This window comes from Delphinapterus leucas, chromosome 7 (assembly GCF_059928025.1).
Source record: "Delphinapterus leucas isolate spDelLeu-1000000601 "Yukka" chromosome 7, BTC_Dleu_Yukka2, whole genome shotgun sequence".
NCBI classification, from domain to species: Eukaryota; Metazoa; Chordata; class Mammalia; order Artiodactyla; family Monodontidae; genus Delphinapterus; species Delphinapterus leucas.
This window is the reverse complement of record NC_143135.1, coordinates 78315875-78331918: the sequence shown is the minus strand read 5'-3', so window position 1 is coordinate 78331918 and position 16044 is coordinate 78315875. Positions and strand designations below refer to the sequence as shown.

Below are 16044 nucleotides of genomic sequence, written 5' to 3'. Positions count from 1 at the left end.
ATATGCGGCAAGGAAATCCAGAAAGCTCAGATTAAACAACTGTAAACCATCTCTCCTTGATCTTCCTCTCTTGGTCCTTTAATTGAAGCATGCATAGTCTATCAACAACCTCAGTCATCTGACCAATCTAGTCCCAACATTTACTTTCTTCACAACATGCATCACAATGTAAAATTACCTCCTATTGATCTATTTTGTGTTTATGTGAGTTCCATTAGGACAAAGAGTTGTTTTGCTTTGTTCACCTTACATTCCCCAGAGCTCAGAGCAGTACCTGGCACCGAAAAATTGCCCGATCGATATTTGCTGAACAAATGATCAATTTACCTGGCTCCACTGCCCCTCTGAGAGTTCCAATCACATTGTAAATTCTTTTCACTTTATTGTTGGAATGGATGTGCATCTTGACTTTTCTAATGCAAAAATAAAGGACACAGACTAAAAATACTGGTTAACAGCTTGCCACCCACAATTTTTAAATCTGACATTGTTTTGAATATTTCTAAAGGCACACAGGCAATAATTGCATTGACCAATTGTCCAATTGTGAGGATATATGTGTATTCCCCTTTTCAACCTGTTGTTATGCCTCCTGCTGGTAGTAGATTTTACTTTTCAGTCATCCTCTGTAATTGCTTTTTGAAAAAGCTTTCCTCCCCCTAAAGAGAGTTATTATAAAAAGAGTCTCTTAACTTGGTAGAGAAGTTTCCAGTAAATCCAGGTCCAACATTGTAGGGCACGTGGAGGCTTCCTTTCCAGCTGTGATCTGGTGGTGCTGATGCACCCATTTTTCTGTTGAACACAAAAAATATTATTAGCTGAAGGAAACCTTTGAAGTTATAAGTTAAAATGTCCTTGAACTTGTTTTCTTGAGTGCCTGCTCATAATAGCTTCTATGAGTCATGGTAGTACAAAGTGCTTTGCATAGGGATATGCCATTTAACTCAATACACCTCTTATGAGGTGGTTCTGCTATTACTCCCCACTTCAAAGATAAGGAGGGTGAGGCTTAGAGAGATTAGGTAACATGCCCAAAGTCAAGCCACTGATTAGTGGTACAATCGAGATTCAAACACTTGGTAAGAATTTGGACTCTGTGTTACCAGTTTCCAACAGCAAATCATGTGAAAAGTGCTCTCAAGAACATGCTCTGAAGAAACAGCACGTGTCAAACTCTTTGGAATTTCCCATTATGTTATTTCTCCCACTGATAAATACATTCCCAAATACATGTATGGTCATCCTTTACAAAGTACTTTTGCACTCATCTATTAGGGAGGGAGGAAGGGCAAAGGAAGGGATGTCACTTCAACCAACAGCCCCTCAAAGCTTTATACACTATTTATTTTTTTAATTCAAAAGGGTGGAAAGATTCAGGTGGACCAGCCCATATATGCCACTAGCCGTGGTTATCTCTCAACAGGTGATTGAGAAAAATAATATGATAATATCTGTGGAATGGTGAGGTTCTTCCTGTTTCATTTCAGCATATCTTCCTTTACTGTTTAAGAGCATGGATTGACTTATTCTTGATTTGGGCATGGAAACCAAATGTACTTTTGCTACCTAGAAGCAGATAGAAGAAGATGGCTCCAGACAAACTTAAGAGAGTGAAAAACATCAGTCTGTCTTTTATGCCTCAATCTCTGGTCCACACACCTGCATGCACCCTATGATTTACAGTGAAACATTTTCTGTAGTTTCCTCCTTTTTTCTGTGCCTGCACACAGGTACTTATTCCCTGCCTACTAATTTGAGGTAATGTGAACAGCTCAACTTGACCTAGAATATATTATATGTGCAAAACTACATAAATATGATTATCTTCTCATGGAAAACTAAGTATAAATAATATTTTGTTTTAAAATGCTCTATCAGAGAGTAAATATTTACTCTTTTATTTTCCTATCTCATGAGGGAGTTTGTTTAATAAAGATAATTTCATGTAATATACTATATAATTTATTTATCTATATACAATAAAATTTCACATGAAAAGCATCAAGTAAAATGAAGGGGCATTATACATTGTTAAATATCATAATGAATAGTCAAAATAGCAGAGTATTATGTATACAAAAAATGGTAGAAGCCAAGTGAAGAATATACATATACTTGATTATACATAAAATATTTTTATAGTACTATATTGCAGACTAATAATATTGATTGCCTTTGGGATGGAAATGGGTAGGAGGGAAACTTTTTATTGTATACCCCTTTGAATTTTGAACTGTGTAAATGTATTTCCTTTTCAAATTAAAAATATGGAAAACAAGGTGCAAATTCATCAGGAAGTCAATTACATATTATAAGGAAGGTAATGAAGAGTCCATATTTCCAGAAAATAATAAAATATAAAGCCAAGATTACAGTGCCCCCACAAGGACAAGAAAATATCGCACATCTATGGAGAACAGAGGTTTTAGTCACTAAATTTCACTGGGATAATTAATCAGGGATATAATTTTCTTTAGGTCCTTTCACTCTATAAATAAAAAATAAATTCTGTGAAAATTAAAAGGTTGAATATTTAAATTTCAAATCATAGAAATTTCAGAAAATATAATATTGGAAATGTCTTTGAAAGGATTTGATAGATGCTCAATAAGTATCTATAAACAACACTGAATTTAAAAATCTATATTGTGTAGCATATTAAACTTTATTTGTCCATTTAGCAAAGATTTATTCTCTATAATGCTCAAGGTACTGTATTGTACTCACTAAGGAATACAAATATGTACAAGACATGGTCATTCTACCAAAGAGTTTATAAGCCAGAAAAAGATAGATATAAAGCAGAGCATGATATATGATAGATAAAGTTCTGAAGAACAAAACAGAGCTTGATTCCCCTTGCGGGATCAGAAATAATTTTCTTTCTACAGGAGGTTTCACTTATCTGGATTTTTAAAGAATGAGTAAGATGAGGGCAGGGAAGATGGAGGTAAAGAGCATTCCAGGTACAATGTATGATGTAAACAGGCACGAAGGCCAAAGAGTCAGAGCAAAAGTAAGGCATGGTGATTAATCTGGCTGGGGTATAAGATGATAAGGATGCCATAACAGAGAAGCTTGAAAAGTAGTGAGAATTTGCTTCTGAGAAGATGCACTTTACTCTATTCACCCTGATGAGTACAATTAAATTCCCTGGACTATAAATACATAAAAAAGAAACATAAGACTCTGAAAGGTGGAGAAAAGAAAAGAAACTAGCTCAGGACCTCAGGGTGCAAGAAATGACAAAGTGGTGAGTTCCTTGGGTTTTCATATGGGCTCTCATATCTCAGACATAGAGCTGAAGAAGCTGGCAAGCCAAAAAGGCCAAGTGGCTCATATGAAACATGTTACCCAACAAAAGCCTTGATAATACAGGAAAATAATACATACTTGAATAATACAGGATAATAATTACAGGATACAGGATAATAATACAGGAAATAATACAGGAAAATAATACAGGAAATAATACAGGAAATAATACAGGAAAATAATACATACTTGAATACGTATAATAATAATACAATATAATACATATAATATAATATATAATATTATATAATATATAATATATAATATAATATAATATATATTATATATAACATATAATAAATATAATATATAATATATATAATATATATTATATATAATATAATACAATAATAATAAGTATAAAAATAATACATACTTGAATACGTATACATATTCAAGTGCACCTAGGACAATTTTCAGGATAGACCATATATTAGGCTATAAAAAAACTCAATAAATTTAAAAGGCTGAAATCATATCATCTCTTTATTAATCATACAAACATTTTACTAACCCAACTATAGTATAAAGAATTTAGTAAGCAAGGATTCTTCAATATATGCAAATCAAGCAATATGATACACCATATTAACAAATTAAAGAATAAAAACCATATGATCTTCTCAATAGATGCAGAAAAACCTTTGGACAAAATTCAACACCGATTTATACTAAAAACTCGCCAGAAAGTAGGCATAGAGGGAAACTACCTCAACATAATAAAGGCCATATATGACAAACTCACAGCAAACATCATTCTCAATGGTAAAAAACTGAAAGCATTGCCTCTAAGATCAGGAACAAAATAAGGATGTCCACTCTCACCACTATTATTCAACATAGTTTTGGAAGTCCTAGCTATGGCAATCAGAGAAGAAAAAGAAATAAAAGGAATACAAATTGGAAAAGAAGAAGCAAAACTGTCACTGTTTGCAGACGACGTGATACTATACATAGAAAATCCTAAAGATGCCACCAGAAAACTACTAGAGCTCATCAATGAATTTGGTAAAGTTGCACAATACAAAATTAATGCACAGAAATCTCTTGCATTCCTATACACTAACAATGAAAGATCAGAAAGAGAAATTAAGGAAACAATCCCATTTACTATTGCATCAAAAATAATAAAATACTTAGGAATAAACCTAGCTAAGGAGGCAAACGACCGGTACTCAGAAAACTATAAAACACTGACGAAAGAAATCAAAGATGACACAAACAGATGAGAGATATACCATGTTCTTAGATTAGAAGAATAAATATTGTGAAAATGACTATACTACCCAAAGCAATCTACAGATTCATTGCAATCACTATCAAATTACCAATGGCATTTTTCAAAGAATTAGAACAAAAAATTTTACAGTTTGTATGAAAACACAAAAGACTCCGAATAGCCAAAGAAATCTTGAGAAAGAAAAACGGAGCTGGAGGAATCAGGTTCCCTGACTTCAGACTATACTACAAAGCTACAGTAATCAGGACGGTAAGGTACTAGCCCAAAAACAGAAATATAGATCAATGGAACAGGAAAGAAAGCCCAGAGATAAACCCATGTACTTATGGTCATCTAATCTATAACAAAGGAGGCAAGAATGCACTATGGAGAAAAGACACTCTCTTCAATAAGTGGTGCTGGGAAAACTGGACAGCCACATGTAAAAGAATGAAATTAGAACACTCCTTAACACCATACACAAAAATAAACTCAAAATGAATTAAAGACCTAAGTGTAAGACAGGACACTATAAAACTCTCAGGGGAAAACACAGGAAAAACATAAATCACAGCACCCACTTCCTAGAGTAATGAAAATAAAAACAAAAATAAACAAATGGGACCGAATTGCACTTAAAAGCTTTTGCACAGCAAAGGAAATCATAAACAAGACCAAAAGACAACCCTCAGAATCGGAGAAAATATTTGCAAATGAAGCAACTGACAAAGGATTAATCTCCAAAATATACAAACAGCTCACGCAGCTCAATTTCAAAAAAACAAACAACCCAATCCAAAAATGCACGGAAGACCTAAGTAGACATTTCTCCAAAGAAGATATACAGATTGCCAACAAACACATGAAAAGACTCTCAACATCACTAATCATTAGAGAAATGCAAATCAAAACTACAATGAGATATCACCTCACACTTGTCAGAATGGCCATCATCGAAAAGTCTACAAATGATAAATGCTGAAGAGGGTGTGGAGAAAAGGGAACCCTCTTGCACTGCTGGTGGGAATGTAAATTGATACAGCCACTATGGAGAACAGTATGGAGGTTCCTTAAAAAACTAAAATTAGAACTACCATATGACCCAGCAATCCCACTACTAGACACATACGCTGAGAAAACCATAATTCCAAAAAACACATACACCCCAATGTTTATTCTTTTTTTCTTTTCTTTTCTTTTTTTTTTTTGTGGTATGTGGGCCTCTCATTGTTGTGGCCTCTCCCGTTGTGGAGCACAGGCTCCGGATGTGCAGGCTCAGTGGCCATGGCTCACGGGCCCAGCCGCTCCACGGCGTGTGGGATCTTCCCGGACCAGGGCATGAACCGGTGTCCCCTGCATCAGTAGGCGGACTCTTAACCACTGCGCCACCAGGGAAACACCCCAATGTTTATTGCAGCACTATTTACAACTGCCAGGACATGGAAGCAACCTAAATGTCTATCAACAGATGAATGGATAAAGAAGATGTGGTACATATATACAATGGAATATTACTCAGCTGTAAAAAGGAATGAAAATGGGTCATTTGTAGAGATGTGCATGGACCTAGAGTCTGTCATACAGAGTGAAGTAAGTCAGAAAGAGAAAGACAAATATCATATATTAATGCATATATGTGGAATCCAGAAAAATGGTACCAATGAACCCATTTGCAGGGCAGCAATAGAGAGGGTGACATAGAGAATTGGCGGTGGACACATTGGGGGAAGGGGAGGGTGGGATGAACTGGGAGATTAGGATTGACATATATACAGTACAATGTGTAAAATAGACTGCTAGTGGGAACCTGCTGTACAGCACAGGAAGCTCAGCTCAGTGCTCTGTGATGACCTAGATGGGTGGGGATGGGGGGATGGTGGGAGGGAGGTCCAAGAGGGAAGGGATATGGGGATATACATATACATATAGCTGATTCACTTTGCTGTACAGCAGAAACTAACACAACATTGTAAAGCAATTATACTCCAATTTAAAAAAAAAGAGAGACAAAGAAGAAAAGACAGCAGTGTTCTAAGAATAACCATGTATGGATGCTGACTGCCACCATCATTAATAAATGATTCTGCACTGAAGTCAAATAATTAATTTGAGAGTAATTTATGATAATGTGTTGCTAGGCAACTAAAATAAACTTCTGAGGAAAAAAAATAACAGAAAAAAATTGGGAAAATTTGCAAATATATGAAAATTAAACAACTGACCCTAAATAACCAATGGCTCATAGAAAAAAATCACAAGAGTAAATAGAAAATACTTTGAGATGGGGGCTTCGCTGGTGGCGCAGTGGTTGAGAGTCCGCCTGCCGATGCAGGGGACACAGGTTCATGCCCCAGTCTGGGAAGATCCCACATGCCGCGGAGTGGCTGGGCCCGTGAGCCATGGCCACTGAGCCTGCACATCCAGAGCCTGTGCTCCGCAACGGGAGAGGCCACACAGTGAGAGGCCCGTGTACCACACACACACAAAAAAACTTTGAGATGAATAAATATGAAGACATAAGACACCAAAAGTTATGAGATGCAGTTAAAACAGTGTTTAGAAGGAAATATATAGCTGTAAACACCTATATTAAAAAAGTAGAAAGCTATCAAATCAATAAACTAATCTTCCACCCAAAGAAACTCAACAATGAAAAGAAAGCTAAATTCATATAAGCATAAGAAAGGCAATAATAAAGACTGGAGCAAAAATAACAAAATAGAATCTAGAAAAAAAGATAAAGAAAAATGAATGAAAGCAAAAGTTGGTTCTTTGAAAAGATCAACAAAATTGACAAATCATTAGCTAGACTGACCAAGAAAAAAAGGGGAGAAGACTGAAAATCAGGAACAAAAGAGGGATACTACTATTGACTTTACAGAAATAAAAAGGATTATAAGGGAACACTATAAACAGTTATATACCAACAAATTAACCTCAATGAAATGAATTCCTGGAAAGATATAAACTACCAAAACTGAAGAAAGAGAAAATGTAAGTAGGCTATAACAAGTAATCAAAACTTCTCAGAGGGTTTCCCTGGTGGCGCAGTGGTTGAGAGTCTGCCTGCCGATGCAGGGGACACGGGTTCGTGCCCCAGTCCGGGAAGATCCCACAGGTAGTGAGCCATTCAGCAGTGAGCCATGGCTGCTGAGCCTGCGCGTCCGGAGCCTGTGCTCCACAACGGGAGAGGCCACAACAGTGAGAGGCCCGCCTACCACAAAAAAACAAAACAAAACAAAAAAAACTTCTCTGAAAGAGAAGCCCATATGGCTTCACTGCTGAATGCTAGCAATCAGTAAAGAATAAACACCAATCCTTCACATGCTCTTTAGAAAAACAGAAGGAACATTTCTAAAGTTACCCTATGCGACAAACATTACCATGACACCAAAATCAGATAAAGAAATCACAGGGAAACTAAAGATAAATATGAATATTGACACAAAAATCATTAATAAAATACTAGAAAACCAAATTCAACAGCATTTTGAAAGGCTTATACACCATGACCGAGTGAGATTTATTCCATGAATGCAAGACTGATACCACATACAAAAATCAAAAAGTGTAATATACCACATTAACAGGCTAAAGAAAAACCACATGATCAGAAAAATTGATGCAGAAAACAAACAACCACAGCAACAATAAAAGACTGGGGAAAATTCAACATCCATTCATGATGAAAATTATCAGAAAACTAGAAATATTGAAAGAAAATACAAGACAAACCTGAAATATTTTGTGACGTCAGAATACAAGTGCTTATAAAAGGATTGGAAGAACTGTATTTTTTTTATATTGCTGGTAGGATGTAAAAGGATACAACCACTATGGAAAAGGTTTGTCAGATTCTTAAAAAAGTAAACATGCTATTATCATATGACCCGGCAATTGCACTCCAGAGAAATGAAAACTTACGTTGACACACAAATCTGTACATGATTATCTGTAGCAGCTTTATTCATAATAGCTACAAACTAGTTGTTCTTTGAATGGTGAAACAAACTGTGATGCCAAATACAATGGAATGCTCCTCAGTATTAAAAAGAAAAATAACTATATATACAACAACCTGAACAAATCTCCAGAGAATTATGCTGAGTGAAGAAAAATCCCACGAGGATATACATTTATATAACATTCTTGAGATGATGAAATTATAGAAATGGTGAACAGATTAGTAGTTGCTAGGAGTTAAGGTCAGAGGGTATGGATGGAGGGGGACAGGAAAGGAGTGGGTGTGGCTAAAAGGGCCACATGAGGGATCCTGGTGATGATGGAAATGTTTTGTGTCATGAGTATAAAAAGAAATATATCAGTATCTTGGTTGTGATATTGTACTATACTTTGCAAGATGTTACCATTGGGGAATGCTGGATAAATGGCCTAGAGGGACTCTTTAGTACTACTTACAGTTGCATGTGAATCACAATTATCTCAAAATAATGAGTTTAATTCTTAAAAATTAGGACCAAGCTAGATGGGCAGAAAATGATGTGCTAGAATTTCGTGGTTTGTCATGTAGCCTCTATGTAGCTGTGAGCTTCTATACTATATTTTGAAGGCCCTGAGAAAAAGTCTATATATAAGTCATACTTTTATGACAGTGCTTGACAAAAAGAGGCCATTCCATAAGTGTACCTCGAGTGGACAGGCTGTAGGAAGCCATTAAAGGTCTTCTGAGCAGAGACACAAGAATGAGACAGTGCCTTGACAAAGAGATGCCTCCTAAATGCTTGTGCTGTTGAATAGAGAATAAGTGATGCTCAACAAAGCTGTCTTTTACATCAGACATGAATTTGGGTCCCAGATCTATCACATACTCTCTGAAATTTGATTTCTTTATTTGTAAAATTAGTTATCACAATACTAACTCATGTAGTTGTTTTATGGGCTAATTGATAAACAGTATGTAATCATTTAGCAAAAAGTAAGTGCTAAAATATAATTAGCACTCTATGCATGTTAGATGTTATTATCATTGTCTTTATTATTATTGTCGTTGTTGTCATTATAATCCTGATAGTTACTCAGAGAGACAAAAAGAAACCATGTAACCACATTCCCTTCAGTACAGATGCAAAAAAGAATAAGAAAGAACATACACCCTGTTCCCCTTTTCTCCCACCTAGGTAAACACAATTTTCTTTTTTCTATAATTCACATTTCATCAACTTTTTATTAAAGTTCTCGGCATACCTGGGCCATTATATAACTTTATGTCTCTCCTCTTCTTCTCAAATACTTGTTAAGAAACTTTCATTTTATGATATATCCAATTTGTAAAATACTGTCTAGTCTAATTAATACATAATGTTACACTGCTAACCATTTGTGGGAATATGAGAACTGACTATAATGGATACGTAGCACACTCCCTAGATAATTATGCAGAGGGAGTAAATACTCCCAATTAAATTCATAAACAAATTACATGTTCTTAAAATGTTTTATGACTAAATTCCAGTCTAGAACATTTCACTATACCTTAGAAGGTATGGATGGTAAAACAGAAATTATCTTATTGCTTTTAGTATACACAGATCATCTTCTCCTTCCAAATACATTTTTAATACATTTCTGTACTACCAAAATTCATTTTTAATCATGGTGTTTTGAATGCAAAATATACTTCCATAGAATTTATGTTATTTAATGATGATTGCATTTACAAAATGACTTACTAAAGCTGACTTACATTTGGTAATTTTTTTGATCAAGTATTAATAATTCTACTACCCAGTTAGGGCATAGCCAAATTCAACTAGTTTACCAGAGCAGTCAAATGGTAGACATGGTTAAATAAACCTCACGTCCAATTCTGTATAATCCTTCCTTCTTTCCTTCCATGCACTCTTTTTCTAACTACAAAGATAATACAGGTTCACTTTTTAAAACTTATAATTTAGGGATTATTTTATATATATATATATATATATATTTGAAATCTACTTTTTCTATTTAATAGTATAGCATAAGCATGTACCCACATTGTTAAATACTCTTGTACAACATATATTTTAATGGCTTCATGTACTGTCATAGACAGTAATATATTTAACTACTTATCAATTATTGAAGATTTGTATTGTTTACAATTTTCCACTATCACAGGTAAAGCTACAATCACGTTCATCTTTTAAATATAATGAATATTTAGACTTTATATTTACACAAACACATAGTCCGTGGTGCCCTCAAAAGTTGTGCCCCATCCTGAATCTTAACCCATGTGGTAAAGCTAAGAGCTCAAAAGAAAAAAAGACCAGGGTGCTTGCTATTCCTTAATCTGCCCTTAAATTGGACAGACACCTCCAATTCTCTGATGACAGCCTCCTCACCTGTAAAAATGAGGGCACTGAACTAGGTCATAAATAAGTTTTCTTATACATTCTAGAATAAAATGATTAAGAATGCCTTAAACTCAAAGAAGAAAAGGGACTAACTGGCCGGACGCTTTGGTCTCCAGTGATTCTACTTTCAGAGAAGTCAGTGCTCTCTCCCCTCCTCAAGGATAATGGAGACGAAGGGACATGCAGATGGGGGAAAGCAGGACAGGAAAGAGGAAAGAGCTCCAATGTCAGGTTAAACAATAACAACTTTGGAGAACCTTCAATAGTGAAAGCCGAGGAAGAAGTGGAATGGATAAAGATGAAAATCAATGGAAGATGCTTTCAAAGGGCATTATTCCAGGTCCACCAAGAAGTAGACAATAAGAGGTTTCAATAAGTAAGAGATTTATTACAGGAAAGATGTGTGAAGGAAATAGCAAGGGAGCTAAGAGAGGCTGAGAAAGCCATCAGACTGCAATGCAGGTCAGAAATGGGGTAAAAGAGAAAACGAAGAAAGAAGAGTGCTGGTGGCAGAATCCCTTGATAGCAAGGCTGTCAGGGAGTCCTGAGCCAGAGTCTCCCAAAAGAGGAGTCCCATGCCTCCCAGTAATGGGCCTCATTTAGTACCCTTGCTGCATTTAGTTACTGACTGGGAGCATCTATGGGAAACATGGCCTTGATACAAACAGGGTGATGGATTTCAAAACACAGTGGAGCACCTTATCAATGACACTCCCCACAGTTGATGATCTGAAAGACTCACTTTCATGGCTGTCACACACTGGATACCAGTATTTAAAGCAAATCCCAGGTTAGAACCACTGTTCTATAAAATGGTGATAAAATTGTATGCTTATTTGATTTTCTGCCAACACACAAAAGAATAGACACTATCTGATTCCATTTATATCAAGTTCAAAACCAAACTAATCAATGATTACAGATATCAGAAAGTGGTTGTTTCTAGGGGGGTATGGTAAAAATTGAGCACAGAAAACTTCAGTATCAAATAATGGAGATAAAAGCATGAAAGTTGAAGATTGCCAGTAAAGAGAATTACCCAAATAGCCATCTGTTTGTTTCTTACAAACTTACTCTAGGAGCTTCTGTGCATCATAGTATCCAATTGGATGAACAGGAATACTTGGAAGACCAACAGCCTCTGCGATTTCACGTCTATAAGCATATTCTGAAAAAAAGTTGAACATACTTCTAATAAAAATGGAGTCCCTTTCAAAATGTTCTCTGTAAATCAGATTAAACACATTCTTAAATTGCATCTGCTAGAACTGTTACAATTAGAAAGACAGTTTCAAATGTTAGCGATAATGTGGAGCAACTGAAACTCTCATACATTCTTGTAAGAGTGTATAATTAGAGAGTCACTTTAAATAACTTCTTTGAAAAGTAATGTTATACAGAATTATGCCCTATGGCAGAACAATTACACTCCTAGGTATTTACCCAAGAAAGATGGAAACATATGTCCACAAAAAGACCTGCACAGAATTGCTCATAGCAGCTGAATCTAGGTAGCCCATATGGGACACAGTCCAGCTGTTTGTAAATAGCAGAATGAATAAGCAATTTGTAGAACAGTCCCATAATAGAATTCTACTCAGCAAGTAAAGGGAAGAAACTATTAACACACACAATAACACGACTAATCTCTAATCGTTGTCCTGACTGAGAGCAGCAAGGCAAATGATGAGGGAAAATCATAAATTTTTCTATGACCGGAAAATCAAACTAAGAAAGGAAAAAAATAATATGCCCGCTTTGTGGTAGGCCTTTCCCAATGTGCAATGTGCACCTGTATTGTACATTAACCAGGCCTCCTCAAACAGGAGGATGTAATCAACCTTTAAGAAAAATGGTTGCTTTATTCAGACACCAATGTTGTAATTTTCAGGTTATTTTAATTTCTTTTTCATCCCATACAGGGAGCTGTATTGACCAAAACATCTTTGATCAACTTTATGTAGAATGCTAACCTGTCAATATAACACAGAAATTCTTTGTCTCAGAAATGTATAAAATTGTATCTCAAAAATAAAATAAAATAAAATAAAATTGCATCTCTAACTCCTGACCAATGGAACAGTTCTCAGAGCTTCTGCAAATCTGTTCCCTGGGTTATAATCCTCAGTTTGACTCAAATAAAATTCTCTTTTCTTTCTTCTTAGCTTGACTGTTATTTGATTTTCCACCAACACACAAAAGAATAGTTACTATCTGATTCCATTTATATGAAGCTCAAAACCAAACTAATCAATGATGACAGATATCAGGAAGTGGTTGCTTCTAGGGGGATATGGTAAAAATTGACCAGAAAGGGGCACCAGAGAACTTTCTGGAGTCATAGAAATGTCCTATATCTTATTTTGAGTGATATAGATACATGCAATTTTTAAAAATTATTGAATTAACTCAAGACCTGTGTGTTTTGTTACATGTAAACTCCACCTCAAAATAAAAACACATTTTCTGTCATTTCTTCAGATTTAAGAAAAATAAGAGCTATTTTTCCATTTTTTTCTTCAAAATTTTAAATTATAAGAGCTTTAGGGGATTATAAAAGCTATTCTTTTTATAGTAAAATGACATAATAATATGTTGCATGGGATTTGTTTTAAAATTCTTTAGGGTAATAATGCAAAAGGAAAGATGAAGAGATAAAATAAGATTGACAAAGTGGTGATAATTTTCTCTATTTTTTTGTATGTTAGAACTATTCCATAATAAAAACTAAAATTAAAAGGAAAAGAAAAAAAATAGGGCACAAAAGGGAATTCAACAAATGCAAGCCTCACAGGGATAACATGATTTTTCTTTCTACAATGTCATCTTTTAAATTTGAGGATAATAAACAGAAATAGTCCAGTTAATCTTATTTTATGTTCATATTTTTTTGTGGGTTTTTTTTGTGGTATGCGGGCCTCTCACTGCTGTGGCCTCTCCCATTGCGGAGAACAGGCACCGGATGCGCAGGCTCAGCGGCCATGGCTCACGGGCCCAGCCACTCCGTGGCATGTGGGATCTTCCCGGGCCGGGGCACGAACCTGTGTCCCCTGCATCAGCAGGAGGTACAATTTTAACTTTATATAACCAATAGAGCTTGGGAGAAGTTGCATTTTTCAAAACTTGGGAATAAAAAGGCTAAGTAAGTAAAGTTCAGGTAGACTTATGTGATTTTATTATAGGATAATATGTATTGCTTAAAAAAAATCTATGATAATGTACTATATTCCAAGAAGATTTACGAAGAAAAAATGCATAAACTTTAAAGGAGTTTACAATTTGATAGAAAAACCAGATGAAATATAAATATGGAAATGCCATGGATACTTGGTAACCTATTTTATCCAAGGTACACACCATAGTTAGTTTTAAACCACACAAATTAAGTGATCACAGATTTTTGTAAATGTCATCAACTAGCTGAGTACATTCAAAATAAATTAGCTCCCTTTGTTAATGATCTACTGTTTTACAGCAGAGCATTTCAGCATAAGACAAACATGTGGACTCCGGAGCCAGACCATCTGAATTTGAATCCCCACTCCTCATTTAGTGGTGTGATGGTCTAGGGCAGAGTTTGCTTACTTCTAGTCTCTCTTCCCTCCTCTGTCAAGTAGAGATAATAACACAACGAAGCTTATAGGGTTGTTAATGCATGTAAGAGCTAGCATTTAGGAAATACTCCTTGAAAGTGATCACTATTATCTTTATACAGCAATGATACAATAAGCATTTTCTAGGTTCTAAATTCTAAATGTCATTTCAGGGATTTATAGAACTTCTTTTGTTCTACTATCCCTTATCTACAACTAGAAATTTTAAAAACTGTGAAGTCCATTAATTGGGGGGAATTTACTTGTCAACAAAACGTGATCTGATGTAAACTAATTTGGAAGCAAGATCTGACCTGAGCAGACAGACTATTTATATTATTTACATTCCTCTGCTTAATATGATTATTCATACATTTTACTGCAAAAATATTTACATGCTTGCTTCCCATTTTATGCTCCAGCCTCCTATGTGAATGTTATGCCAGAAATGGTATATGCACCATATTACTTTTAAATATCTGAAAATGTCTGCATTTCAAAACCTATCAGACCCAAGGATTCCAAATAAGGGATAAGGGACCCGAACCAACAATTTTCTGAGTTCAAATTCCTTTATTCTTAGATACAAAGAGAACGAGAAAAAGACATACTTTATCCATGTGTCAAAGGAAATCCTTTGGTAAAATCACTTTACAATGTTAAGGTTTTTGTGATGATTAAGGCCTGGTCACTCACCATTTGCCGGGTAGCCAGGTGTGAGAGGGTCCCCTGCACCATTAAGATTTAAGATATTTCCACGCTGAACACCACCTCCAGGAAGATTCCAACCACCTGGATAGGACTCCACCCCGGGAGCAAAGTAATCAGCAGGATCTGAGTACAAAATGATCCCTTTGGCCCCAGCCAGCTGGGCATTTTTAACCTGGAATAGACAGCCTTTCTTATTTTAGGTTGGTAACTCAAAATTACGCTTAAATAAGTAGCTAAACCTTATCTTCAATCTTTTATCCTTAGACTTAAAACAAGGGACATCTCACAGAGAGTTGGCTTTTTCTTTTTCCTACTGCAAGCTCTAAAAATGAGTTTCCAGGGCTGAATCAGCCCTCAGACCAGCAGATTTTAAAAATGTACATATTAGTGGTAGTGAGTATGTGCTACTTCCTTCCTCTAGTCTAGAAGCACAATAAGCAAGTAGACTCCACAGTCTACTTTTATTTCTGAAATTTAGCTTCCCACAAAAGAGGAAAAAATATTAGCAAATCAAGCCAAATTAAGTGATAGTAACTTTCAAAACTGCTGTGTATAAATTGGTTTCTCTCATTACCTATAATAAGAATTAATACTAAAATTTAATTTAGTAAATATTTTCAAAGGTAACATTTAAAACAAAGATACTGAAGGTTAACAACAAATCAAATGCATGCTTCTTTGTAGACCACAGGCATAATGTGTAGGTATGGAAAAAACCTGTTCTGTTTCCCTGAACTTCTACCCTGGCCGAATTCAAATGACCCAGTTTAAAACCCCTGTATATAAGCTAGAAAATGTATCTTCCCTATTAGATGGGCTGGTACAGAGTATGAGAAGATCACAGTCC

General features: G+C 35.4%; 1 protein-coding gene across 1 annotated transcript in view; it reads right to left on the bottom strand.

The window, feature by feature from the left end:
* FOLH1 (folate hydrolase 1) overlaps window positions 1–16044 on the bottom strand; it is a 63821-nt gene that overhangs the window by 21771 nt on the left and 26006 nt on the right. Inside the window, exons 6-9 of the mRNA XM_089915463.1 lie at window positions 15183–15387; window positions 11968–12061; window positions 694–792; window positions 328–413 (exon numbers count right to left, since the gene is read on the bottom strand). Coding sequence (XP_089771589.1) covers window positions 328–413; window positions 694–792; window positions 11968–12061; window positions 15183–15387 — 484 coding nt within the window. The remainder of the gene's footprint in view (window positions 1–327; window positions 414–693; window positions 793–11967; window positions 12062–15182; window positions 15388–16044) is intronic.